This window comes from Scleropages formosus, chromosome 10 (assembly GCF_900964775.1).
Source record: "Scleropages formosus chromosome 10, fSclFor1.1, whole genome shotgun sequence".
Taxonomy (NCBI): Eukaryota; Metazoa; Chordata; class Actinopteri; order Osteoglossiformes; family Osteoglossidae; genus Scleropages; species Scleropages formosus.
The window spans coordinates 12,395,350-12,422,270 of NC_041815.1; the positions used below are offsets into that span (position 1 = coordinate 12,395,350).

The 26,921-nt window shown below is 48.0% G+C and overlaps 2 protein-coding genes across 2 annotated transcripts; both read left to right on the forward strand.

Moving 5' to 3' along the window:
- The first annotated feature begins 3,766 nt into the window (after window positions 1–3,766).
- wdr81 (WD repeat domain 81) lies at window positions 3,767–18,855 on the forward strand. Its single transcript, XM_018748240.2, has 12 exons — window positions 3,767–4,027; window positions 5,364–5,872; window positions 6,651–10,210; window positions 10,773–10,880; window positions 11,191–11,384; window positions 11,706–11,887; window positions 11,987–12,152; window positions 12,923–13,088; window positions 13,216–14,046; window positions 14,166–14,311; window positions 14,475–14,657; window positions 16,589–18,855. The coding sequence occupies exons 2-12, from the start codon at window positions 5,514–5,516 to the stop codon at window positions 16,913–16,915; spliced, it is 6,222 nt and encodes a 2,073-aa protein (XP_018603756.1). The 5' UTR covers window positions 3,767–4,027; window positions 5,364–5,513; the 3' UTR covers window positions 16,916–18,855.
- Window positions 18,856–19,650: 795 nt separating this feature from the next.
- serpinf2b (serpin peptidase inhibitor, clade F (alpha-2 antiplasmin, pigment epithelium derived factor), member 2b) lies at window positions 19,651–26,218 on the forward strand. The gene is made up of 8 exons (XM_018748205.2): window positions 19,651–19,732; window positions 21,888–21,959; window positions 22,406–22,730; window positions 23,038–23,181; window positions 23,823–24,011; window positions 24,322–24,464; window positions 24,678–24,882; window positions 25,507–26,218. The coding sequence occupies exons 2-8, from the start codon at window positions 21,903–21,905 to the stop codon at window positions 25,842–25,844; spliced, it is 1,401 nt and encodes a 466-aa protein (XP_018603721.1). The 5' UTR covers window positions 19,651–19,732; window positions 21,888–21,902; the 3' UTR covers window positions 25,845–26,218.
- Window positions 26,219–26,921: the final 703 nt, after the last annotated feature.

The following is a 26,921-nucleotide window of genomic DNA, read 5'->3' on the forward strand; positions in this document are numbered from 1 at the left end:
ATACGCTGCAGAGCTGTCACCATGTGGGAAACAAGGGCAGCATCGTCGGTGAAGAGTAGCTCTTGGATGAGGTGCTCCACTGTCTTGGTGTGGGCCTTTAGTCACCTCAAGTTGAACAGGCTGCCATCAGTGTGGTATCAGATATAGACACCGTCCTCGTCATCAAGATCTACTGTGGCCCTTTGAAGCAACATACTGAAGAAGATCGTGAAGAGAGTCGGCAAGAGGACACGGCCTTGCTTTACACCGTTGACCACTGGGAAGAGCTCAGAGAAGTCGTTGTTGTGTCTGACTTGGCCACGCTGGTCTTCATGTAGCTGGATGATCATATTGAGGAATTTTGGAGGACATCCTACTCGTTCCATGATTTGCCACAGGCCTTTTCTGCTCACAGTGTTGAACACTTTGGTAAGGTCAACAAACGTCACGTACAGTCCTTTGTTCTGTTCCCTACATTTCTTTTGGCGCTGTCTGAGAACAAATACCATGTCGGTGGTGCTCCCGTTGGTTCTAAAGCCACACTGGCTCTGTGGGAGGAGTTCTTCTGCAATGGTGGGTATCAGTCTGTTCAGGAGTTCTCTTGCGAGGATTTTCCCTGCAATGAAAAGCAGAGTTATCCCCCAATAATTGGAAAAGTCTGACTCTTCCCCCTTGTTCTTGTACAGGGTGACGATGACTGTGTCACGGAGGTCCTGAGGTAGTTTGCCTTGTTCCCAGCAGCAGACAAAGAGCTTGTGGAGTTCAGTGTGTAGCGCTGGGCCCCCATGCTTCCAAATCTCAGGTGGGATTTTATCGACTCCTGCTGCCTTGCCACTTTTCAGCTGCTTAATGGCCTTGACAGTCTCTTCTAAGGTAGGGTTCTGTTTTCTCTGGATGTTGTGGGATGCGATGAATTGCTGAGTCTTACACCATGTGGTTGGCATTGAAGAGAGTCTGCAAATGTTCCGACCACAGGTTCAGGATGGATGCCTTGTCTGAGAAGAGCGTTTGACCATCTACACTGCGCAAGGGACTGTGGACCTGGTGTGAAGGGCCATACACAGCCTTCAGGGCTTCATGAAACCCTCTGTAGTCACCAATGTCTGCGCAAAGCTGAATTCTCTCTGTGAGGTTGGTCCACCACTCATTCTGAATCTCACGAAACTTGCGCTGGAGGTTGCTGCATGGAAGGCGGAAGGCTGCCTTCTTATCAGGATAAAACGGCTGAGCGAGGTGCGCTTGGTGGACGCGTCTCTTCTTCGCTAGCAATTCTTGGATCTCCTGATTGTTTTCATCGAACCGGTCTTTGTTCTTCTTTGTGGAAAACCCTAGGACTTCCTCAGAGGCCTGCAGAATGGTGGTTTTTAGGTGCTCCCAAAGCGCTTCTAAAGAGGGGTCTGTGGAGCAAGCAGGACTATGAAGTCTCGACTGAAGGTATTGTTACGGATGCAGTAGTGTAGGATAGGCCATTTGCAGTGACCTCCTGTCTAGCAAGCCAGACAGTGGCCACGCTGTGATCCTTACATCAGGAAGGAGAGGCGATGTATTGCTTGTGCACTTTCCCTAGGTAAGCAGACCTCACCCCCCACAACATATAAAGAAAACCTGAACTTAACAGACAACTTATGCCGTTCTGCAATTCCTGTCACAAACGTATCCGTCTCTGGAAAAGTGGGATGGCGAAGTTAATATATTGCAGTTTACCTGCATTAGTGGCTAATTACCACGTCAGGTTTAGTAACTGAATTTACAAAGGTATTTCACCCCATGAAAATATGTAATTTCACATGTAAGTTGCGTTTATTTAGGGTTATAGAGGAAAAACATTTTTGTGCATCATCCTGCAATCCCGTGGCATAGATGACATTGCTAATGAAAAGGGGAAAGTACAAAAAATGCAGTAAACAAGAGTGAGGATTTTGGCGGGAACGCCCGGTCTGCGCTCGCGCCGTTTCGTTTGGCGCCAAGGCATCGAGTGACGATGCCGTGAAACATGGTCGTGGCGAACGCCTTGGATAAACAGTCTTACAATGACTTACATTCATACAGCGGCTCAGACATTATCGGAAATATTTATTATAATAATCCATTATAATAAGTCCATGTTCACTATTGTTTTGGTGTCTACAGTTTGTTTGTTTATGCTGACGCTGCCACTTCGTGTCAGTAAACTCTCCGAAATAGGACGAGGGTGTAAGACTCCCTTAACTTAACCCCCTTTATGTTACAGCAATTGTCAATTCGTTTTTTGCTTCATATCTGATTTACATTTCCTAATTTATTCCCTGATACTCGTTACGGTTCAAGAAGTATAATAAACGGTTGACGTGTATTTGGTCATAAATGCATTTTATGCCTTCTAAAAAAATCTGTCGTATTGTATCTTTTTTTTTGTCACTGTATACTAGAAACTACCACAGGAAAAGAAGAAATAAAAGCACAATTTTGCTTCAGCACGCGCATATTGTAATTATGCAGCGAATAAGAGCCCACCGTGACTATGCTTACACAGCCATCTGGTGGACATGTAATACATTACAATATCATGCTCGGTTCAAACTCCGAAAAGCTGTTCAGCGCTCTTTTCTCCGGAAAATAATAGTTCTTCGCCATACGACGCGAAATACAGCTCTGCAAAAGTGTACCTTATAACGAAAAAAACGCATAGCGAGATTTTTTTCCATAATTAACGGCAAACCAACGGAGAGTTGTAAATGTTTCTCTCTCTGACTTTAAAAGCAGTAGCAAAGTTTACTTGAACGAAGTGAAAAGCTATGAATTACAGACAGTGGAATCATTTAATTGACTTCTTATATAATCATTAATGTATTTTTCCATACTTATTCGATAGCGTAAGAACAAAAATAAAACCTTCCAATATTTCACATCATTAATGTATATTGCGTTTTTGGTCATTAGAAAATGCTTTGCTTCTAAATTATGGTGAAATACTGGGCAGACCACTTATGTGACACTGTAAGTTTCCTTGTTCACTCGAAGTGGCGTCTTTCGGAGACGACTGTACTTTGGCTCAACGACATTTTCTGGTTGAACACAATCCAAATGGCTTGACTCCCAACCACGGCACTAAACACCCTACAACAACCGACCCGTCTATTTAACGGAGCAATGTAACACACGAATTAATGACTATTTCGAGCTACCACTTAAAACTGGAGCACATGTCTTTGGATTGTGGGAGGAAACCGGAGCACTTGGGGGAAACCCACACAAACACAGGAAGAAGATGCAACTCTGCAGACGGAGTCAGATTCGAACCCACGTCTGAACAGAGGCAGCACTAGCTACTGCCCCACTGCAGTCTTACTCTGGCCCAAACTTTGCACTGGAAGCAGGATTTGTTGTATTTAATAAATAATTGAGGACACTGTACCTAGTACGCCATCACACCCCAGTGAATAGCAAGACTAAGAGGGAATAGGTCGCCTAGTCGATGTCTGAAATAAATACGTTGATGTATCTACTGCTCCCGTGTTTTCTAAGTTCAAGAAGACATTTTATAACAGAAACGCAATAATTTTGAAATACTGAAACATCTGAATTGCTTTTCACAATCTCAGCGTCCGCTAAACAACGTCCAGAGAGACGCGGCGCTTCGTACGGCTCAGAGCGGAGGCGTCACGGGTGTCATCCGAGCAGCGCCAAGAGGGACAGAGAGGGACGAGTCGGTCACATGGCCCTGACGAGGAGGGATGGGTCACGTGAGGGCGCGAGAGGAGCAGGAGGAGGAGGTGGTAGTGGTAGTGAGGGGGGGCGTCCGTCGCGTGAGTCACGTGAGTGTACCGACGCAGCAACATGGCTCCTCTCATCAGAAGGAGAAGTGCTGCGCTCGCGCTGCGGAGGAACGCGGCCGAACGGTTGTCCTGCGGTCCGAGCTACGAGGCGGTCGCCCGTTTTTAGCCGCGCGCCGCAGTGCACAGGTCTGCGCGGAGGGAGGCTCCGCGGAGAAGAGCCGCTCGCTCGGGGGAGCATGGGAGCTGCTGGCGCGTGAGCCACAACACGTCGGGAGCGGAGCGGAGAGAGAGAGGTACGGACCGGAGGGGAGGGAGCGTCTTCGACGGCCGCCGACAGGGAAGGAAGTGGAGCCGCTCGAACTGCCGGGTTCGCTGTTAGCCGAAGACAACAAGGAGCAAGGAGTCACCAAACAGGACAGGCGCGGGACGGAGCTCAGCTGTCAGTGGTCGCGAGCGCCTTCGTGAACATGATTGATTATTTCCCGCGCGCTTCGCTCGCTCAGCTGCTCCTTGAACTTGGCTGCTGCTGGCTTTTCCGCGTGTTTCTGCTGGGAGGACGTGTGTGTGTGTGTGTGTGTGTGTGTGTGTGTGTGTGTGTGTGTGTGGGGGCGGGCGGCAGCGGGAGCTGGCTGCAAGTTCACTGTGTAAGTAAGTCAGGGGTTGTCTTTTGTTCACGCGGCCGATTGCGGACTGCTGGCACTCGTATTACTCAGTAATTTACTCCCTGTCCTGCTCGTCCTGCTCCTCCTGCTCCTGGCTTGTCTCCGTGGCACAGTCATTGCCGTGAAGTGAACTCTTGTCGGTCAGTGTCGCGCGTTCCACCCAAGCGCGAGTCACTCACGGGACGCGCCGTGGGGGGTTCCCCCCAGCGAAGGGCACGCGCAAGTCCTGCGAAGCGCTGAGTGGTGCTTTCGGGCGTTGTTGCCGTTGCACCATTATGACTAATCCTTAATTAGCCACGAGTCCTTGCCGTGTCCCCCACTGTAGGGGACGCAGTGACGATGACAGCTCTTGCTGTGTGTGGCCTGTCGGTGTGGACACACATCGGCGTAGGATGATGATCATGATGGTGATGATCCCGGGGGGTCGAGGTGGGGTCCGACTGCTGAAGATTACCGTTGTACACAAAAATAACTTTCACATTCACCTGCTACCATTCATTGTATTTTGTGACAATTTTGAACCCACTTGACAATACAAGTATTCAGTTGTGCTTCTTTATTTATTTATTTCTTTATTTATTTATTTATGGAAACAAACTGGGGGGGGGGGGTGTGCTGATGCAGTGGGTCGGACCGGGTCCTACTCTCCGGTGGGTCTGGGGTTCGAGTCCCGCTTGGGGTGCCTTGCGACGGACTGGCGTCCCGTCCTGGGTGTGTCCCCTCCCCCTCCGGCCTTACGCCCTGTGTTGCCGTATGGGACAAGCGGTTTCAGATGATATGTGTGTGTGTGGAAACAAACTGGGATAGGGTAGAAGTCTTTGGCCTGTTGTCAGTGGTCTGTACCCCACTCTGGTGATGGGCAAACCTTTCTATGGAAATGAAAGGTTACAGAATCACCTGATGGCCATGACATGACTGTGTTGAAGAGCAGGTGTATAATTGTAACGTTTCGTGTTTTTGTTGTCAGAGCCTGCTGTCCGACACCAGCGTAGTCCTTCTGATCCTCCATCTACACACCCCCATGAAGGCTTGAGAGGGTCTGAGGATCCCTTAACCGGGCCTTCCGTAGAGGCCTAAGTTTTGCCTTGCCTGATCAGTCCTGCTCAGAGGCACCAGCATGGAGTGGCCGGCATCGTCTTTGGAGCGGGACCTGGGAGTGGACTACCGGCAAGTGGGGCCAGGATCGCGCCCCCGTGAGCTGGTGGCCCTGGTCCCTGTCCGCTGGGTGTTGGCGCTGCGGGAGAGGAGGGTGACGCGCTGCGCTCGCTACGAAGGCACGGGTGAGATGGAAGTGCGCGCCCTGCTCCAGCGCTCCCAGGCGAAGCTGCCTCCTGGCTGGACGCGTGTCTGCATACAGGCTCTGAGGAAGAGCCGGCTGGGCTACAGACTGACTGTGGAGCCCAATGGCCTGGATGAGGCCTTCTCCAAGGATTCCTTCCTCAGGATAATGCAGGGGGTATCGGAGCATAATTTCAGGTATTCCTCTTAGCCACAAGCCCTTCCCTTGTTTGTTCTTTTGTACTGCAGTAGTTGAGTACTGATTCATTGTGTACTGGGGACAGTTACACTGGTTGAGTTCAACTTGTAAGGGGTGTGTTTTCCATTTTTTTTAAATTTATTTATATTTAGAATCTCAATGTGTGTCATAGTTTGCTATGACAGTGCCCGCACACCCCAAACCTGTACACAGCGAGTAGCGCTGCTGTGTCAAAGGGCCCGGGGTGGTGCGAGAGGACTTGGGTTTGATTTTCGCTTAGTTTGTGTGGAGTTTGTATGTTTTCCCTGTGTCTGCATGGGTTTCCTCTGGATGCTCTGGTTTCTTCCCACAGTCCAAAGACAATATGTTCAGGTTCCCCCATAGTGTTTGAGTGACAGAGAGAGTGTGTTACACTGGTGTATGGGTGAGTGACCCAGTGTAAGTAGTGTATCTTATTAGACAATGTTTTTATTGACAGACGTACAAAAAAATCTTTCTTTGTTAAACAATGCCAGTTATTGGTGCTGGGTGTCCTATGTTGTACTGTATAGTTTTGGCTCAGCACTGTTTCAGGATGGACCGTTGAATGAAGGTTTTACTAAAACACATTGTAAATTCTTATAACGATTGCTTATAGCACAGTCTGTATTGTATTTTGAGAATTAGTCAGTTCCCTGCAGTGATGGAGCATTTATTTGGGTGACTTCTGTTAAAAATTAAAGTTACATGAACAGTATGCGAGAACAATGCTGCACTCTGTTTGTCTCACTCTTCCAGGAACCTGTGGCGGGAGGCGTACCGTAGACACGTGCAGCCGTATGCGGGCGCTGCGAAGCACACACAGGTGGTAGCACTGGATGCTCTGCGTCGCTCGCTGCAGGCCCTCTTTGGCTGTCCCTTTCTGCCCACAGATCGAGTCTCCCCCTCACTGTCCCCAGCTAGGGAGAAGGAAAGGGACAGCCCATTTCCTGCCAGCATCCCAAGTTCAGAGGCCCAGGCCGACCGCCTTTGTCCCAACATCCTCCCTGCGGAGGGTCTGCTGGAGTCAGGGGAGGCATTGTATGTGGTATTGCCCTACGCACAGTACTCCCTCCATGACATAGTCACCTATAGCCCAGCGAAACTTGCCAACAGCCAGGCCAAGGTGCTATTTGTGCTGTACCAGGTGCTGATGGCAATGCGTGCCTTCCAGGCCTCGGGCCTGTCTTGCGGGGAGCTGTCCCTGCATGATGTGGCTGTGGACGAACAGCTCTGCAGTCGCGTGAAGGTCAACCTGGCTCATTATGAGGACTTGGCTGAGCACAAGGAGAAGGCTGAATGTGCTGCGGAGGTACTATTGCCTGGCAGCGCTCGACTGAGGGGCAGCAAGAGCAATGTGGGCAGTCAGCAGCAGTGCAAAGACTGCTGCGATAAGTTTAAGTCACTCGTCATGGATTGGGTTCACGGGCGGGTCAGTAACTTTGAGTATCTGATGGAGCTCAACCGCCTGGCAGGTAGGCGTGAGGGAGACCCAAACTATCACCCTGTCCTACCCTGGGTGGTGGACTTCACTGTACCCTTTGGGCGCTTCCGTGACCTTAGGAAGTCTAAATTCCGCCTTAACAAAGGTGACAAGCAGCTGGACTTCACTTACGAGATGACCAAAGAGGCACTGGCAGCAGCAGCTGCCAGTGGCAGTGCGGGGAGCAGTTTCGGAGGGGACCTTGGTGGGGCTGTCGGCTCCAGTGGAACAGGGCAGCAGGACCACCTTCACGTGCCACACCACATTTCTGATGTTCTGTCTGACATCACCTACTATGTATACAAGGCTCGGCAGACGCCCAAGTCAGTGCTTTGCAGTCACGTGCGCTCGCAGTGGGAGCCCAACGAGTATCCTGCAAGCATGGAGCGCATCCAGATCTGGACGCCCGACGAGTGCATACCGGAGTTCTATACGGACCCCTCCATTTTCCGCTCCATTCACCCAGATATGCCAGACCTTGACGTGCCATCTTGGTGCAACTCCTGCGAGGAGTTTGTGGAGGTTCACCGGCAGCTCCTGGAGAGCAGAGAAGTGTCCCAGCACTTGCACCACTGGATAGATCTCACGTTTGGCTACAAGCTCTCTGGAAAGGAGGCGGTGAAGGCCAAGAATGTTTGCCTGCACCTTGTTGACAACCACACACACTTGGCCAGTTATGGTGTGGTGCAGCTTTTTGACCAGCCGCACCCTCCGCGCCTTGCCCCTTACCAGTATGCACCACCTGAACCCCCCCATCTGGGTTCAGCCTCCGGTTCCTATGCTACCTCCTGCAGGACCCTACCACTGGAGGCTGCAATGGATGGAGTTGACGGAATGGTCCCAGAGGCAACAGGCTGTGAGTCTAGTGCCTGGACCGTGGTGGGTCGCGATGAAGAGTTGGAACAAGGAATGGAGGCACTGGACTCCCTCGGCACCCCGTCAGGTGCCTCCACATCAACTGCCGTCCAGTTACCTTCAACTGGTGCTGTAAGCGCAAGACCATCTGGGGAACTCCAGGTCTTGGCCTTATCCCAGTCCCCAGTTACCTTTCCTTCAGATGTGACCTCCAGCACTGTGGGGTCTGGCCTCCGAGCTGGGGTCCTGCAGAGAGCTGGCACTGTGAACAGGAAGCACGGTGAAGGGAGTGTCAACGCAAGCCACTCGGATGACTTGAAGATCAATTTGCCAGATGGATTCAACGCCTTGCAGTCATTGGAGGAGCTGGAGAAGCTCAACAACTTCCTGGTGAAGGGCCTTCGCACACAGCCTCAAGACTGTCTGAGGGAAGACCCCAAATTGGTGCTATCGGAGCCTCCCTCGTTCACTGATCTCTTCCAGAGGGACATGCAAGCCCTGGGTGTCCTGATTGCAGAGATCTTCTTCAGTTCCAAACTGCGCTGTTTGAAGCCTGATGCCCCCCTGAATGACCGTTTCCAGGCCGTCATGAAGCTTTGTTCGGCCAGCCTCCGTGATGTGCCCCTGGCCCTTCACCATGCCCTGGAGACCCTGTTGCCTCTCTACAAATATTCAGCGCTGCTCTCCCCTGCAGATTCACAGCTCAAAGTGCCGTGGCCTTTTCTATTCAAGTATGACCCAGTCTTCGAGGGCCTGCCTCCACCAAGCCCCTGGCAGCTGCTCAGTCCCATCCTGTCCCCCCTGCCCTTCCCTGCATATTTCCCTTCTCTCCACCGCTTTATCTTTTCCTACCAAGCCAAGATGGTGTCCACTGCTGCTGGTCAAGGCCGCGATACTGTCTTTCAGCTGTGGCAGCAACTGGAGACCCTGCTGCAGGGTGAGATCACAGCCGAGGGTCTAGAAATCCTGCTTCCCTTCGTGCTGGCGCTCATGTTGGAGGAGTCCACAGCTGTATATGCCGCCTGGTATCTGTTCGAACCCATTTCACGGGCTCTGGGTCCGCGCAACTCCACCAAGTGCCTGCTGAAGCCCCTGGTGGGTGTGTACGAGAGCCCCCGCTGTCTGCGAGGACGCTTCTACCTGTACACAGATTGCTTCGTGCTGCAGCTCATTGTGCGCCTTGGCCTGCAGCCCTTCCTTTCCTGCTTGCTGCCCCATGTGCTGCAGGTCCTCATCGGCTTCAAGGGCTGCAGTGGTGCGGCCAGTGGGCAGTGGGATAGCCGCAAAGCTCAGAGTGCCGGGGTGGGAGCCCTTGGGGAGGAAGAGGAGGAGGAGTATGAAGGGGTAGAGGGGGGTCTGTCTGCAGGGCCCATGACTGGGAAGGCAGGAGCAGGCGGTAGTGGGAGTGGCAGTGTGGGAGACCCAGGGTTAGTTGACTACTCTTCAGGGATCAGCCTTAATGACCAGGTCTTCCTGTCCGAGGGTGAGGACTTCCAGGACGGATTCTACGTGAGCAATGGCTCGGCGCCTAGCACATTGCCGGGAAAGCGGCAACACCAGAACTCGGACCAGGAGTCCTTGAGTGTGGGGAAGCTGAGTGACAAGAGCAGCTCCAGTGAGGCGTCAGCCGGCGACGCTGACTCCACCCGGGACCGGGCCAGCTTGAAATCGGCGGACAGCAGCCAAGACCTAAAGCAGGCCAGTGAGGGTGAGGAAGGAGGCGACGTAGAGGAAGAGGAGGGAGAAGAGGGCAAGAGGGGGGCAGGCAGCATCCCAAGCCTGGAGCTCACGCTCTCTGGATGTACCGAGGGCTCTGGAACCACAGTGGCCACCCTGGAAGGCCATGATGTGAATGGGATGGAACATGGAGAAGCGGAAAAAGACTTGGTAGATGAGGTAGAGGAAGAGGACGAGGAGGAGGAGGAGGAGGAGCACGATCTGACTGAAGACTTTGAGAAGAAAGAGCACAAGATATTGATGGGTGAGTCTGTGTGTGCTGAAGTGTTGTCTCTTGACCTCATGCCCAGCACTTCCCATCATGCTCTCTGAACTGCATATCCTGTGCAGTCTTATTGGTGGTTAAAATATATTGCATGAAGTTTTTTTGCATGGAATTTTAATAACTAGAATTTTTTTCTACTACTGTGGTTAATGTTTGTTTCTGAAGGGGAAGTTCATTCTTTTGTAGGTGAGTGTGTGTTGCTACAGACAGACAAATGTTATTGTACTGCTTTCTATGCTCTCAGTCAGTTTTGGATCCTTCAAGATCAAGTCAAAACAGTTTGGCCTATAATCTGCAATCCTACTTTTTATTTATTTCTCTTCTTTTTCCAATTCATTATTAAATGATTTTTTTTTTTTTTATGTCTTCAGACCAAGTTCTTTCCATTGCTAGCTATTATTTTTATTATTTTAATCGGTGCAAGTGTGTTTTGTCTCGGGGCATATTCTATGACGACGTCCACTGTGTGTGTCGGTGTCACACAACGTTACGCTGTAGTGTTCGCATCGCTAGGCAGCTGTGGGTTTCTTCCTTTCTGCAGACACTGTGTGTAAGACTGTGCGATGGCTGGTGGCAAAGCTGGGGCCCACAGTGACATCGCGGTATGTGGCCCGCACCCTCCTCCGTCTCCTCACCACCTGCTACATTGGTGAGTGCGGCAGCCCGTAGGAACATCGTTTCCCTCACGCTTGTAGCGACAAGGCCCTTAAACCCTTCACAATTTTGTCGTGCTTCTAAAATTCTGAATATTTCATGGCATTTGCACTACAGTCCCTCTACTGTCCTCCTGAGGTGGTAGCAAGTTCTCGAGGCCCTTTACAGCCTTCGTGGGTCTGTGTGTGTGTTCTTGTGTGTTTGATGCTGTGTGTGCACATGTGTAGTCAATTCAACCTGTATGTGTACAACAGCAGCAGCAGCAGCACCGACCCACTCTTCCTGCCTTTCCTGTCCCTCTCCAGGTTCAGATCAGCATCAGTTTGTACCCAGCGCATCAGAGGAGGGCAGTCTGGAGAGTGTAGGCAGTGTGTATGAAAAGCGCCCCATTGTGGGGGACCAGACCGCGGGCCCAGTTCTTGACTGTCTTATTTACATCGCACACTTGTACGGAGAGCCTGTGTTCACCTACCAGTACCTGCCCTACATTGGATACCTGGTAACATACAGCTACCATCTTCTGTTCGCAATGCGGCGCCACACACGCTGTCACCGGTTCATTTCAGTAACTGTTACACCGTGTGCTGTAGCCAAGATAAGTGTCAGTAAGGGGACATCACTGTAAACTAAAAATAACTAAAATGTAAGCATTCGTGAATGATGCAAAATATAGGATTTTCTATGTGGTGGACAGTGTTACCTTTGAAAGGTACCTTAGTTTGAGGAGAATCTCGTGCAACTGCTTGTCAGCTGTCGTAGGTAACATCTGGCAAAGTGCTCTTCCTCTTCCTGTGTGTCACCTGAGCCGATCCTTCTTTAGGTGTCGCCGCCCTCCTCTTGCCGCCTCAACACACGCAAAGAAGCAGGACTGCTGGGGGCGGTGGTGCTGACCCAGAAGATCATCGTGTTCCTGTCAGACACCACGCTAATGGACATGTTGATGAAGATCAACCAGGATGTGCTGCTGCCTCTGTTGGACCTGCTCACCACTCCCAAGATGGGGTGCGACCTTCGTACAACTTGAGTTTCTGGAGCTCCGAATGTACGCGCAAGTGAGAACACGCTGACCTGCAACGGGAAACCGTCTCGCTTCCCCTCCAGGTTTCCCAGCGGTGTGCAGACACGTTCCGCAGTGTGTCTGAAGACCCTCAGCCTTATGGCCCTCATCTGCCTGCGCATCGGCCGGGAGATGGTGCAGCAACACATGTCTGACACCCTCAGCCGCTTCTTCCAGGTCTTCTCCCTGCTGCATGATATCCAGGCACAGGTAGCGCTCTTACCACGAATTTGGTGTTTGTGAACGGAATTGCTGCAGGGGATGAGTTCTTGTATACAGGGACTTCCTGTGAATAATGTGTCCTCCTGTATGCAGGGCTATTTAACTCAGTACCTTGAGGCGTGCTTTTTTGTTCTAGCTGAGCTTTTAATTACTCACTTTAGATTTGGATTGTCGCTGAATGTGTCCCCAGATTCAAATCACGTTAAGCACAGTGCTTTGTTTGAACTCCCTGACCTTTCCCAATGACGATTAACCAAATTAGCATTGGCAGCAGAAAAACTGTATTAAGACTGGTGGTATGGTGGCACAGTGGGTTGCGCTGGTGCCTCATAGAGCTCTGCATTCCAGCGCAGGTTTGAATCGACTTAGACTGGAGTTTGCATGTTACATTTATGTTACATCTATTAATTTAGATTTTGCTTTCCCCTGAGCAGCTTGAAGTCTTAAGGTACTTGCACTGTTTTGCCAATTCATACAGTAGGATAATATTGGCTGGAGCAGTTTAGGGTAAGTTGCTCAAGGGTACTAAAGCAGAAGGTGGGATTCAAACCTAGGTTCTTGGAACGGCGGGTGGTAGCTTTAACCATTATGTCACCTGCTCCTCCTACTACCTGCTTGCTACCTCTACTACGCACTGTCCCGAGTTCTCACCATGTTTGCTTGGGTTTCCACCGGGTTCTTCTAGCAGTCCGTACGTATGTGTTTCAGTTTGATTGGTATTAACATTAACTAATCACGTGACCTTTACTCCATTGCAGGTGGACACGGCCATCCATCGGGAAATTGGAGACTGCACAGTGCTGGACCTCGTTTCTCCTGGAGGGTTAGAGGTCACATACGAGCTAGCAGTGTTGCAGGAGCTCCAGGCTGTGTTCAGTGCAGAGATGGCCTATGCTGCATATATCCCCTTCTACTGTCTCATTGGTGAGATGCGAGCGCAGTGCTGTGAGAGAATGTCTACGTTAAGTGCGGACCTTCAACGGTGGTACGCTTGCTCTCTAATTGTGGCGTTGTGGTGAATTTCCACACCCCCCTGCCCTCCTTTGCACAGGTGACAATGCAATCCGGAAGCTGGTTCCAAACCATGAGCTGGTCTGGCGTTTGGCTCAGTCTTACCACGAGCGGGTCAGTCCAGGGACTCCTGGAAGCACCGTGGCTGCAGGGCCGAAACTCGAGCCTCCTCCTTCTACCTCCCCTTACCCTGTGGGCTTGTCTCCTTGCCTGGGTGCCAGGTTGGGCCGCAGCCCCTTCCCTGCTCCCTCCTCCGCCTCCACCCCTGTGAGTGGAGACTCCCTCCCGGAGTCAGGCACATTTGGCAGCCACCTGGTGGGGAACAGGATCCAGTTGGCGCGAGACTTCGAGTCCGGGGGCAGCCCTGGCCTGCTCGACAGCTGGGGCCGTCAGAACCCAGGCCACCTGGCCCAGGTTTCCCTGCCTGCCGGCCCTTCTTTCTCTTCTTCTTCAGCCTCTTCCTGGGTACTGGGCCCGACACCAGAGGACAGCGCTCTGAAGCAGGATCTTCCACGCAGCGGGCGTGCACTCCAGGGCAACTGGCTGGCTCACTGGCAGTATGAAATTGGACTGAACCAGCAGGATCCACACTTCCGCTTCCACCAGATCCGTTTGCAGAGTTTTCTGGGGCACTCTGGCACAGCAAAATGCCTAGCACCACTGTCTGGGGAGGACTATTTCCTTTCGGGAAGCAAGGACAAGACCGTGCGTTTGTGGCCGCTATACAACCGAGGGGACGGCACCCATGAGGCCGAGCCACGCCTCATCTACACAGAGCACCGCAAGTCTGTCTTCTACGTGGGTCAGCTGGAGGCGCTACAGGAAGTAGTCAGCTGTGATGGCACAGTGCATTTGTGGGACCAGTTCACAGGTGAGGAACAGGCTGCGTCCCCCAGGTGATCATAGTAGTTGTTTTTGGTTTCTGAGACGTAATGGCAGATTACGTGTCTACTGATTACACGGTTACGTCTCTGGTCCGTCTTTCTGTAGGAAAGCATATTCGCTCATACGAGGCACTAGACGGAAAGAACCCCATCACGGCTGTGACCACCATGCCAGCCCCACACTGCAGCGTCGTGTTTGGTAGCGCAGACTCTGTGCTCCGCTTCATCGACCCGCGAAAACCCGGCCTTCAGGTACTGGCAGAACAGTTGAGACGTTGACCCATTTTTCTGAGTTGCGTCTCATTATTATGAGCTGTTAGGAATGGACTGTTACTCTACCCTGTGATGTTCCTGCAGCTGAAGGAAGGTGCTAACTACAGTTAACTGTGTTGATTGTTTCACCTCTTGCCTGCAGCATGAGTTTCGCTTAGCCTACAGCAACATGAGCGCCGGCCTGATACGCTACCTGGCTGTGAGCCCTAGTGGGCGCACTGTGGCAGCTGGCTTCTCTTCAGGTTTCATTGTTTTGCTGGATGCACGGACGGGCCTGGTGCTTCGAGGCTGGCCTGCTCATGAAGGGGACATCCTGCATATGAAGGTGAGGGACCACTAGGTCACCTGTTGCCTTGAGTATCTGCGCCAGTCTTTCTGCGTCTTGGCCGTTGCATTGCGCGGGTTGTTGGATTTGTGTCCCCGCGTGTACGTACGTATGTACGCATTTTAAACTTTATACTGTTGTTTGTGTATTTTCACTACTGATTCATCCCTTCCATGTTACAGTTAAGGGCATCTGCATTAGATGGGCTCTTTATGTCAAAGATATGATGGATGACCTTTGAAGTAAAAGGCCATCCATCACATTTCGACATGAGACGTTGCGAATCGCTGCTGAATCCACTTTGGGAGCTGAACAACAGGGCAGTAATTTATACGCTCTCCAGTCATTAGTCTGGGATCTTTCTTAGTAAAGCAGCGAGGGAGAAAACTTTGTCATAAGTTGTTTGCTCTAAGTTGAAAGGTGAGCCTCTTATTTCTGAGGCTTTCTTGTTCTAAGGTCCAATATAATTGCATGTGATCTAAGGCAAAGACAGCATAGATGTACGCCAGCAATAGTGCGTCAAGAATTTGTGATCGATATCAGAACGTGTAAAATAGACAATGTTCTTCTACTAGCCATTTTCAGTTTAATTTACATTTATTCATTTAGCTGACGCTTTTCTCCAAAGCCACTTAGAATGTAAAGGTCACAATTATTACAGTTACAAGCTTACAATTATTTACCCATTTATACAGCTGGGTAATTTCTCTGGAGCAATTTAGGGTAAGTACCTTGCTCAAGGCTACTACAGCCGGAGGTGGGGATCGAACCTGCGACCTTTACATCCAAAAGCAGCAGCTCTAACCTCTACACTACCAGCTGTCACTTTGTAAGAAACTAAAAATTGGAAGAGCCTCTATACCACCACTCTTAGAACTCTACAAAATGCAGGAGAAAGCATATAAAATATTTGCCAGTTTTAGTGTATATGCTGTCAAAGTGAATATTTTTTCAGTTAAAGTCAGCAGCAATCTAGAAAGCAGAGTTCTCAGCATATCTGTATTGCAAAACGCTGCATAGCTGTGACGTTGTCATGCTTCTACTGGGAGTATATCTGGCCTCCCCTCACTGTGAGTGACTAAGCCGAATGTATTCCAGTTGCTTTCGAAATCTACAGCAATCCTGAGTCGGACATACAAAACACATGTTCTGTAGACAAGTGCTGGATTTTTACTTCTCTTTGACTCTTGTACTCATATGACATTTATATTTCTTTAGCAGATGCTTTTTTCCAAAGCGACTTCCAGTGAACTGTATGTAGTGTTATCAGCCCACACACCTTATTCACCATGGTGATTTACTCTACTAGATACACTACTTACTATGGGTCACTCATCCATACCTCAGTGGAACACACGCTCTCTGTCACTCACACACTATTGGGGAACCTAAACAGCATGTCTCTGGAGTGTGAGAGGAAACCAGAGCACCCAGAGGAAACCCACACAGACACAGGGAGAACATGCAAACACCACGCAGACTAAGCGGGGAATCGAACCCATGTCCTCTCTCACCACCCAGGCACTATGAGACAGCAGTGCCACTTGCTGTGCTAACGTGCCACCCAATTGAGAAGGTCAAAGTTGAACCTAGCTGGCCCATTCTGCTCTGAACCCTAATAAAGCTCACTGCAGCTGACATCTGAAACAGGCTGGCAGGGTCAAGGATGATGTCTGAGGCGCTTGATCCATAAGGTTAAGTAAATTTGGACAGCGGTTACTCATTAGAAAAGCTGTCACAAACAAACAGGCCAACCTCGCCACTGCCGGTATTGGTTGAGTATTGGGAAACTAATCTGACTTTAGCAAGCTGTAACAGGCCCCTTGTGTTTCGATTGCTATTCCTAATTTTTGTTTGTATGTCCTTTCTTTTTTTCTCTTTATCTCCAATCTCTCTTTACGCCTCATTCTCGTTGCCTCCTTCTCACCCAGGCTGTAGAGGGGAACTTGGTGCTGAGCTCTTCCACCGATCATACGCTGACAGTGTGGAAGGACCTGGAAAACAAGCCGCTTCACCAGTACAAGTCCCCCTCTGACCCCATTCATGCCTTTGACCTTTATGGGTCTGAGATCGTGGCAGGTACAGTGGCTAACAAGATCTGCGTGTACACCATGATGGACATCTCTGCTGGCCCTGCCAGCAGCACCAAGCTGAGCTCTGAGAACTTCCGTGGCACCCTCACCAGTCTGGCTGTGCTACCCACCAAGAGACTCTTGCTCCTGGGCTCTGAAAATGGAGCCATCAGGCTTTTGGCTTAGGTTGATCCTTTGCTAAGTTCTTAGGTTCCTGTTCCAAGCCTGGGAACACTTGGATGTCTTCCCACATGCAAGCTCCAGTGCCACCTTTGCCTCCTCTGTATATAGAGCTGTTGATGGAGCCAGTCCCCCAGAAGACTTAATAGCAGAGAGTAGAGTATAGCACATCTTGTGTATTTGTATGGACCTCTTCCTTAAAGGACCTAGTTCTTCTGTTGGTGACCAAATAATATTGAGAATACTTTTCCTACACCAACGAGCTATATCTAAGGAATAAAAATGTGTAATTAATGTCTCTTACACTTTCCTATGGAACTCCTGACCACTGCAGTTGCTGCTGTTGATGTAAATGGTGACTTTGTACAATGGTTTTTTTTTTTTTTTTTTTTTGTCCTTTTGAAAATTCCTCTTCACAAGAAGGATTCAGAAGAACTGCTCAGGAAGGTGGAACCAAACTGGTTCTTGTGTAGTGTTTACACTTTCCAAATAGAAGCATAAAGACACCAAAAATTACATGCGGTCATTATATCCACTTCACAGAATACACATGCACCAGTAACACATGATGACTATGCAGTATTCATTGATACGAATATATTTTATGAAGAAAATGCCATATAAGTGTTTTTAAAGTTAAACCCTTTTGTTAGCCATATTGATAATGGAAAAATGTTTTCTTTTTTTTTTTATACTGGGTAACATTTCTACTGTTCTGAGTGGAGATGAAAGTGATGCACAGGTGCATTCCCACTCAGCAGTGGACATTAAATTTGCTGTTCAGATTCTGACGACATAGACAACGTATGATGGAGCACCGGTGCCCAGTGGCCGAAGCAGACAGAGCTTTGGCATCTGACTTCCTCAGTCTCTTTCCTTTTCATTTTTTTTTCTGTGGATGCAGCAAGTGTCTTAGTCCTTTCTTGTGAGTCAGCATTCATGTTTCGTTCCAGTGTGGAAAATATCCAAGCCAGAGTAGAGCAGGTAATCCTGCATTTTCCGTCTGGTTTAATACACGTAGGATCTGATGCAATTTTGCATCTCGTTTCATGAATTTGGCTGGTCCTTTTAAACAAACTAAGTTGTGCACAACTTACACTAACAGGCATTTCCTTGATGTCTTTAAACTGATTCGAGGTTCCATGTCTTGCAGCCAAAAACAGCTTAGTCCCTTTGATACATTGAAACTGAGTAAAAATAAGTTTTAATATAGTTTTCATGTGAGAAGTCATTATTCTGTTTGTTTTCTGTGTCTGAATAGAAGATGAGTCAAATATTTGATTGGCCCAAGTCACCCACCGAAAAACGCGAGGAAGCTATCAGTCAAAATAGATGCGGACTCACAGGGAGCAAAGCTGGGGGGGGTTGTTCTGTTTTGGTGGGCGTGGCCTCTAGCTGTCACTATGATGCACTGTTTGTAGCAAGGAGAAATGGCCTGTGTGTGTGTGTTTTTTCCTTTTCTTTTGTCATTTCTGTCTTATTTATAGCCTTCACAGAAAAATACAGGAAAATGCCAAGTCTGGAATTTGTTTGGTCGGGAAGTGTGTGCTTTTACTTTGTGGGATGGAACATTTATGATGGGGTCAGTAATACTGTTCAGTATAAATAGCCATGTTAATTTTGAGTTTTGCTAATGGAATGGAAAAAATAAGGGCCAGTACATGTGAGTGGTTGGAGTTCTACAGAGGGCCTCTGTCAATATCACTGGTGATGTTACTACAGGATACTACACCTGCACGTCGTGTCCAAGATGAAAGATTGTTTTTTCCCAAGAGCTGTCTCGATTATGTTGCTGTCTGGTTCATTTTTGTATATATTCTTGTCATATTCTTATTTTTTCCCTTCTCAAAAGGAGCAAAGTAACAATCCAATTAGCAGACATGGACACTTTTACTTACACGTTATGTATAACCCGTTGCTGTATTTTAATGAAAGAAATAACCTAATGAAATACATATTTTATTTATTAACACATTTAATAAAATATTGTTTATGCAAAAACCTGTGTTGTCCTTATTTTCTGTTTGGAGTGAGTATGATACAAACTCGATAACTGCATATTTTCAAGACGGACACTTTCAAAACTTACACTACTGGACTTGTACATGGTTTGCACTGAACCAGTTTGTACAGCTGCATGTTGCAGTGAATCACTATAGTTGCCTTGGTTATTGCTGGTTGAGAAAATGTAAAGCTGCGATTCAGTTCCTCAGTCTTTCCCCTCTTTACCCAACAAGCATGGTTTCTTAACCATTGCGGCCTCTAGTGGTTGCAAGAGGAGAGCTGAACGTTTTGTGGGAGTGCTCCGCAGGCTTTCTGTTTTTCTCTTGGGAGTTCTTTGCGGTAGAATAACTCCATTCAAACATTGACAGAATGGGCCCTGCCTTTACCCATTTGTATCACATGCATGTGAGAGTATGTTGCAGTGTCCTCCTAAAGTTGAACCCCGGTGTGTTTCGTACCTGCACGCGGCATCCCAGGAGCTCCCAACACGCTAAATGACAATTGCATCAAACTCGCCCAACAAACCGAGCTCCTTGAAATGTGACAATATTTGGGACAGCTGTTGAGCACATTAGCTATTTGACCACATGGCCCATGCTGCTTATTACTCAGTATTGCTAGTGTCTGGTTTTGAAATTTGACCCTGGACCTGTTTCTGTGTTTACAATTACAGATGAGTCACATCTTGCATGAAGAACAGATCAATGGAGATTGATGTTTAACTGAGGTCCTGCCAATACAGAGGACAAGAAAAGGTCCCATAGTGCACTTGTGAGTCTCAGTCCGGATAGCAGGGTCTCCCAGCCTCAATTTGCAAAGGTAAGCGTGATGTGATTCTATTTTCAAAAAATGGATTCTGCCAACTAAAACTGTTAAAGTTCAGCTGTGAATTAGAAGCCTGAGCTAGCGCATAAATTTTTTCCTGTGTGCCAAAGCATATAACCTTTCAGCTTGAATTAGTGTGTTAATAATACATTTCATACAAATTTAAACAATTTTACAGCGTGTAAATCAGAAGGACCTTAATAGTAACCCGTTGTTAACATTGAGAAGTACAATTATTTACATGGTTTTTCCATTTGTATGAGGTTCGAGGGGAGTCACTTGCCGTCGCCCACTCCGATCTATTTGTAGGGTTCCTAAGGGGACAGTTACGGTGAAGGACATGATGGGATTTTGACAGTGCTTGTCTTGCTGAGTCGTGGGTAGGCGTTCAGCCTTTAAACATTTATTGATTTATTCACCAAGCAAAGGCAAAAGAAGCAAGGTTCGCAATCTGAAATTTCAGTGGCATTATCAAATTATGTCCACACGTATTATAGACAAGTCTTTCTCATCTGGTTTGTTGTGTACAAGGTCTTTTTTTTTCTGGAGCACAGACAAACCCCGTATTTAATTGTGGGAAAGGTTACGCTTCTCGCTAGAGAATTCCTATTGGCGCTCAATGAAATGCGGAGCCAACGCTTTTGCCCAAGATCGCACAGTACGGCCTTTTCAGGCAGTGCTCAGTGGATCTCTGATGGTTCCAGATATCAGGCTTGCCAATAAGTGCTCGTGTTCTGAAGCTGGATACTTTCGAGATGTGAAATTTAATACCAGGCTTGCCCATTCATGAAAGGTGGAAAATACAAAAGAGCGAATAGTGAAAGACAATGAAAATATTGCTTGAAAAATATTTTTTCTTCACGCTTCAGGATAATTTAGGTCAGAAGCTCTTCTCTATGCAATATTTAATTTAGAAATGTGGAGGTTTTCGGTTAAGCAACTAATGAATTGCTGTCACTGCTGCGCAAATAACGACTCACGAGAATTAAAATGAACATATTTCAAAGTGTTCGATTAGTTCAGTCTGTTAACTACCAGCTGTCTTATTCATAGCTATGTTGACTTTTTTATCTTAGACATCTCAATCTATTTAGAAAATTCAGACAAGCGCATAATTTATTGTATTACCGGATCATCCTTTCTGAGAGTCGAACACCTGAAAATCCAGTCAGAAGACTCAATATTTTATGGACTTTGTTGCAAAGGAAAAGCCCGTGGCCGTCCCACCCCCCACACACACTCGCAGTGGCGCAGACCCGCCAACAGAATATAGCTTTGTGTCCTCCTATGGTGCAAACTTTCCCAAAAGGGTAGATCCTGTTTCCCAGTGTCCCACTTCTCACTGCCTTTAAAAGCCCGTCTCAGTCACCGACTGACTGACTGAGAGTAAAACAGAGGAGGAAATCAAGGAAAGGGAGTTTAATCCATCGCAAGTAAGTTTGTTTTGTTATATTATTATTATTATTGCAATATATAACTGGGAAGCATTCTGGAAAGTCTCTGGGCTTATATGTTCTGTGTTTTTGTAGTTAGGTCAGTTGTGCGCTTTAATTCATCCCGTATTGTAACGCAGTGATTGTAACCCTTTACGCATTCTTCTCACTGACCTGTATACGTGCCCAGATGGCAGATGATGGTGGATACTTTTGGTTCGCGCCACTGTGTCGTCACAGAATACACTGTGTTTTCTGGGGCTGGGTCTTGCTCTTCGTTCTGCCTGTGGCTGTGGTGTACCGGTTCGGGTGTATGTGTACAGGAGAGGTCCTTTGAGTGGGTAGCGTAGTAGTTACCTGCTGCATCACCTCACATCTGAACGATCTCCATTAGGACCAGAACCCTAAGTCAGAGTACTTATACTGAATTCCTCCAGAATAGTGTCTTCATGGGCAAGTATCTCAGTGTCTTAACATACAATCATAACACATCGAGTCACTTTAGAGAAAAGCTCAAACTAAACACGTAAATAAAGTAACAAATAGATATACATATCCTGGGTAGGTCTATGTATGATAATCTGCCAATAACAAACTGACATCAGTCATATACATAGTATAAAATGAGTTTTCTGAGACTTTAACAAAGTTCTCATGGTTGGAATGGTGTTGGTGATCAAAGGCTTACTCTGTGTGTTTTTGGCTCCCTCTTCTAGGTTCAGTGGAAGAACATGGACCTTCGACTTGTGTCACTCCTGCTGATCACCCTTGGTGGCCAGGCGCTCTCTGTAAGCCACTCTCCCACTCACAAACATGCTGTGCCATTAAGAAACATGCTTTTCCATGTGGGTCGGTCTAAACTGCAGTTCTGTGGAGTTATTCTGGGCCAGCCCTCTCTCTGCTGCCTCTCCTATACCTCACTCTGGAGCACTGAGGTCCATGAGGACAGACCAGGAGATTGACTAACACATAGGTGGCATACCTTACGTCCTAATGTCAGCTCCTGGTCCTGGAGGGCCGTCATCGGGAGTAGTTTTTTCTGCTTGAGTCTTGCTGCCCTCGTCAGACTTTTTGCCTGGCGGTGAAATAGTAAAGGAAAGCTGGAAAACCTGCTGCACGCAGTGCCCTTCTGACCATAAGCTGGACAGCCCTATCATAAACCATAGATGTGCAACTGGCCTTTGTGTGCTGGAGCCCTCTGTTCTCACTTTCTAATGTGGACCCTTTCTCCTAGGAGCTGGATACAACATTGTTTCCCACAACTGTCCTGCCCTCTGATACGGCTGTTACCAGTAGTGACCCTGACTACTCCTACAAACCCACCACAGAGCGCAATACCACTCTCCAGCCAGAAGAGGAAGAAGAAGACTCCTCAGAGGAGCTGGTTGAGGGGGGCTGCGCAGCGTACATCTCCAGCGACAAAGCCAAACAGGCTCTAGGGGATGCTGTCATGAAGTTTGGCTTGCAGCTGCTGAAGAACCTGAAAAAGGACCCTGATGAGCCCAATGTGATCGTGTCTCCGCTCAGTGTCTCCTTGGCTCTTTCCCAACTGGCTTTGGGTGAGAAAGGGTGTGCTCCACGTCGTGAGTGTATGTGCCTATCTCTGTATCTCTAAGTCTTTGAGTGAAGTGGGACCATGAGAGAAGAACTGGCCTTTCACATACCTGAAATGGTTTGGGGTTGACTGATAAGTTGTTCTTTTGAAAAAGGTGATAGTCCCTCTAGTCCCAAAAAAAGGAACCTGCTATTGTACCCTTGGAGAAGGACACCTAACCTGCACTGCTTTACTGTAAATGTCCATCTGTATCAATGTGTGAAGCTCTTAACTACATGCTAAAACTGTGCTCATTAAATGATGTGACTCAGGGGCAGAGGATGCGACAGAGAGCCAACTGCTGAAAGCGCTGCATGCAGATGGGCTGCCATGCTACCGTAAAGCCCTGCGCGGTCTTCTTCACCATCTGAGGAGCCATGCCCTTCAAGTGGTCTCCCGCATGTACCTGAAGCCAGGTATGGCATAGGTGAAAACTGGGACTGCCTGGGTCACAACCTGGAGGAAGAGAGCTGTAATTGTTATCGAGTTGTATATCATATACTGCAGGTTCCAAGATCTTTTAGGTATAGGTTGGTTACTGCAGTTTTGAGGTAGCACAATGTAACCAGAGACAGAACAATGTTATAACAACAGGTCATTTTTGCACTAAAATAACCCAATTCCCAAGCAACTGTTAAGGCAATACTGACCATACTGATGTAGTTTCCATACACTGTACAATATGCTATAATACAATATAATTACAAAAGTAGTATATGGTTAGAGGGGATGGTGGTGCGGTGGGTTCAGCTGGTGGCCGCTGTGTAGTGGGTCTGGGGTTCGAGTCCTGCTTGAGGTGCCCTGCGATGGACTAGCATCCCATCCTGCGTGTGTCCCCTCCCCCCCTCAGCTTTGCGCCCTGTGTTGCCGGGCAAGGCTCGCTGTGACCCTGCTCAGGACAAGTGGTTGTTGACAATGGATGGTATATGGTTGTATTGCAACTTATTATGTAATATTAATCATCTAACATTCATCTGCATTGCTAGCACTGAAAAGACCAATTTAATTATACTACCGTGCAGATATAACCACTCTTTTGGTATTTGGCTTTATGAAGGATTTGAGGTGAAAAAGGCCTTTGTGGAGGAGTCACAGCGCCTCTACAAGTCATATCCTGCCACCCTCACTGGCCTTGAGGAGATCAACGAGTGGGTGAAGGAGGCCACAAAGGGTCAGGTGACTGACTTCTTGTCTAGCCTACCGCCCAACCTGGTCCTCTTGCTCATTAATGCCGTGCACTTTAAAGGCAAGTCCTTTGCTGTCATGAATAGCATATTAAGTAATGCATTTCTTTTAATTGAGTCTATTTTATCTCACTTCAGAGTATACCTTTAGCCAAATGAACAAATTCTGCAATGGCCCAGATTGATTAATATCCTGGAGGCCTGGATATTACGTTATCTGTTGAGCTCTGAGACTGCTGTCTAATCTGCTCTTTGTCCTGATATCTGTCCTCCTGTCTCTCCAGCTGTCCATCTTGCCCTTCATCATGATATCCATGCTGTCTGCCCTATTATCGTCTTTGACCCTTTATGAACTTTCTTCTATCCATGCAGGAGAGTGGGAAGCCCGCTTTGATCCACACTTTACCTCCACTGAGTTGTTTCATGTAGATGCTAAGCACATGGTCAAGGTGGACATGATGCATGGCCCAAAATATCCTCTGAGTCAAATGATGCACAACGAGCTTGATGCGCAGGTAGGCAGTCTCCTTGAGGTCATGATTAATTTGGACTTGCGGCTCTTGTACATCCAGAAATGTAGCAAATGCCACCTAATATATTGTCCTGGTTCCAGGTCCTGGTTTCTTTGCATCCATCATTCTATCCATAGTCAGCATAATGCCGCCCCCTTCCATCCCCTCCCATCACACAGCACACTACTTTGCCTAACTTCCACTCTCCCTATGCAGGTGGCCCGCTTTCCCTTCTTAGGTCACATGAGTCTCCTGATCGTGATGCCATTATTCGGCGAGGTGAATATTGCAGAAATCGCAGCCAAACTCAACATCTCTGATCTGTATGCCCACCTCCCTGAAAAAAGGAACATGCAGGTGCAGTTGCCACGGTTCAAGCTGCAGTATAGCCAGGAGCTACAGCAGGCTTTGACCAGCATGGGTAAGTAAGGGGGGGGGGCTATAGTACACATAGCCACACAAAAGTGCATGTGTATACACATACATTTATTTATTTAGCAGACGCTTTTCTCCAAAGCGACCTCCAATGAACTCTATGTAGTGTTATCAGCCCACAAACCTTATTCACCAAGGTGACTTACACTGCTGGATACACTACTTACACTGGGTCACTCATCCATGCATCAGTGGAACATGCTCTCTCTGTCACTCACACACCATGGGTGAACCTGGACAGCATGTCTTTGGACTGTGGGAGGAAACCAGAGCACCCGGAGGAACTCCACACAGACACAGAGAAAACATGCAGGGATCAAACCCACGTCTTCTCATACCACTGAGGTGCTGTGAGACAGCAGTGCTACTCATTGTGCCACCGTGCCACACAAACATGCGCACTCATGCCTGCCCACATGCATATACTTGTGAAATAGATAACCCTTCTTTTTTGATTGCTGTACCTGTGTTTGTGTGTTCATGCGATTGTGCTTGTGAAAGAGGAACTGAGAGTTCTATGCTCACTGATGCTATGATCTGAGGACATTCAGATAGACTTTCTCTGGTCCATCTCTCTTTCCTACCTCCTCTACATAACCCCTTCTACCAGGGCTGGGGGAATTGTTCTCAGGACCCAACTTGCCACGCATTGCTGATGGAGTCCTGCTGGTGAGCAGCGTGCAGCACAAATCCAGCATGGAGCTCAACGAGGAGGGTGCCGAGGCTGCGGCCGCCACCAGCGTCGCCATCCTGCGCTCCAGCTCCTCCTTTTGTGTGAACCAGCCCTTCTTCTTTGCTCTGCTGGATGACATTACACAAGCCCCCATCTTCCTTGGGGTCATCACAAACCCCAATCCTGGGGCACCACTTGTGCAACGTAGTCCAGAGCGGGGAGATTCCAACAAGGGTGACAAAAATGGACTTTATGAGAAGAGACCCCCTAAATGAGCTGGGTTGTGTCAGCTGTGAGGAGGAGGAGTCCACATCTGAACTGGAACTGAAATGGTGGCAGTGAGGGATAAGGGGGACATATAAACCAAACATTGCCTTGTATTCATTTTATACCAGAGACACATACTATCACATTTTACACACTACTGCATTTATCTGACAGCAACAATCAAGCACTCGCACACACGCAGACACACACACACACACACACACACAAATACACACACCATTTTCAACTACTTCTTCAAATGGGTGTGACACCTCAAATCATATCACTTTTCAGAAATTCATGGGAGTTTTCCTCTTTGTTTTGGTCATTGATAAACATGAGACTATAGTGAGCTACCTATTTTCTCCTTAGTTTCTGCTTTTTTTAAAGCACCAAGAAGCATCTAATCTTTTTCATTAAAGAATAGTAATATAGCAACAATGGAAAATGTTTTCCTTCATTCAGATGCACTTATTTCTTAAATGATGGTCAGGCCCTCTAAGAGCTCGGATGAGGCCTGGGCCATTTCACATCATAAGCACCCTTCATTGTTTGGAAAGACAGGTAAAAAATATTTTAATTCACACAGTGGCATGCAATTTTTGTATTCGTAGAATGCATGACGGTATGATCTCATTTAGCTTTAGGCACTGTGGCCTCACTAGTTTGTATGTTCTACTATATGCCCCTCCATGAGGTGAGACCTGGTGACCCTGCTGCCCCAAGACAGGACCTGATTATGCTAAAACTCTTAACTTTTGTACCTTTCTGCAATGGTTTTGAAAATTTCTAGAGAAGCAGGCTTGTGAGGACATAGTTTAGGCAGAATTCTGTCCTTCACTCCTTCCCAGCAGTGACTTTTCAGTCAGCAATACTGGCTTGGGGCGAACAGAAAGTCTAAAATCTGAGACATCCATACTCTTTAAGTGAAAATGGCAAATAAATACAACTGCTAATAACACTTTCATAGAAATTCTTGAATTCTATGCATGAGGTCTATCTGTCTATATGACAGGAGAGTGGCTTTGAGTGTAAATTAGGCCAAAATTAACAATATAATAGTACAACCTAGGAGCCTAAGCATT

What these genes read in the sequence shown, in the direction of transcription:
- wdr81 (XM_018748240.2), top strand. Translation starts at nt 5,514, where the DNA reads ATGGAGTGGCCGGCATCGTCTTTGGAGCGGGACCTGGGAGTGGACTAC. An exon ending in CCTCACCACCTGCTACATTG is followed by an intron (nt 10,881 to 11,190) that starts GTGAGTGCGGCA and finishes GTCCCTCTCCAG; the next exon opens with GTTCAGATCAGCATCAGTTT. An exon ending in CGCGAAAACCCGGCCTTCAG is followed by an intron (nt 14,312 to 14,474) that starts GTACTGGCAGAA and finishes TCTTGCCTGCAG; the next exon opens with CATGAGTTTCGCTTAGCCTA.
- serpinf2b (XM_018748205.2), top strand. Translation starts at nt 21,903, where the DNA reads ATGGACCTTCGACTTGTGTCACTCCTGCTGATCACCCTTGGTGGCCAG. An exon ending in TTGGTGGCCAGGCGCTCTCT is followed by an intron (nt 21,960 to 22,405) that starts GTAAGCCACTCT and finishes CCTTTCTCCTAG; the next exon opens with GAGCTGGATACAACATTGTT. An exon ending in GCAGGCTTTGACCAGCATGG is followed by an intron (nt 24,883 to 25,506) that starts GTAAGTAAGGGG and finishes CCCTTCTACCAG; the next exon opens with GGCTGGGGGAATTGTTCTCA.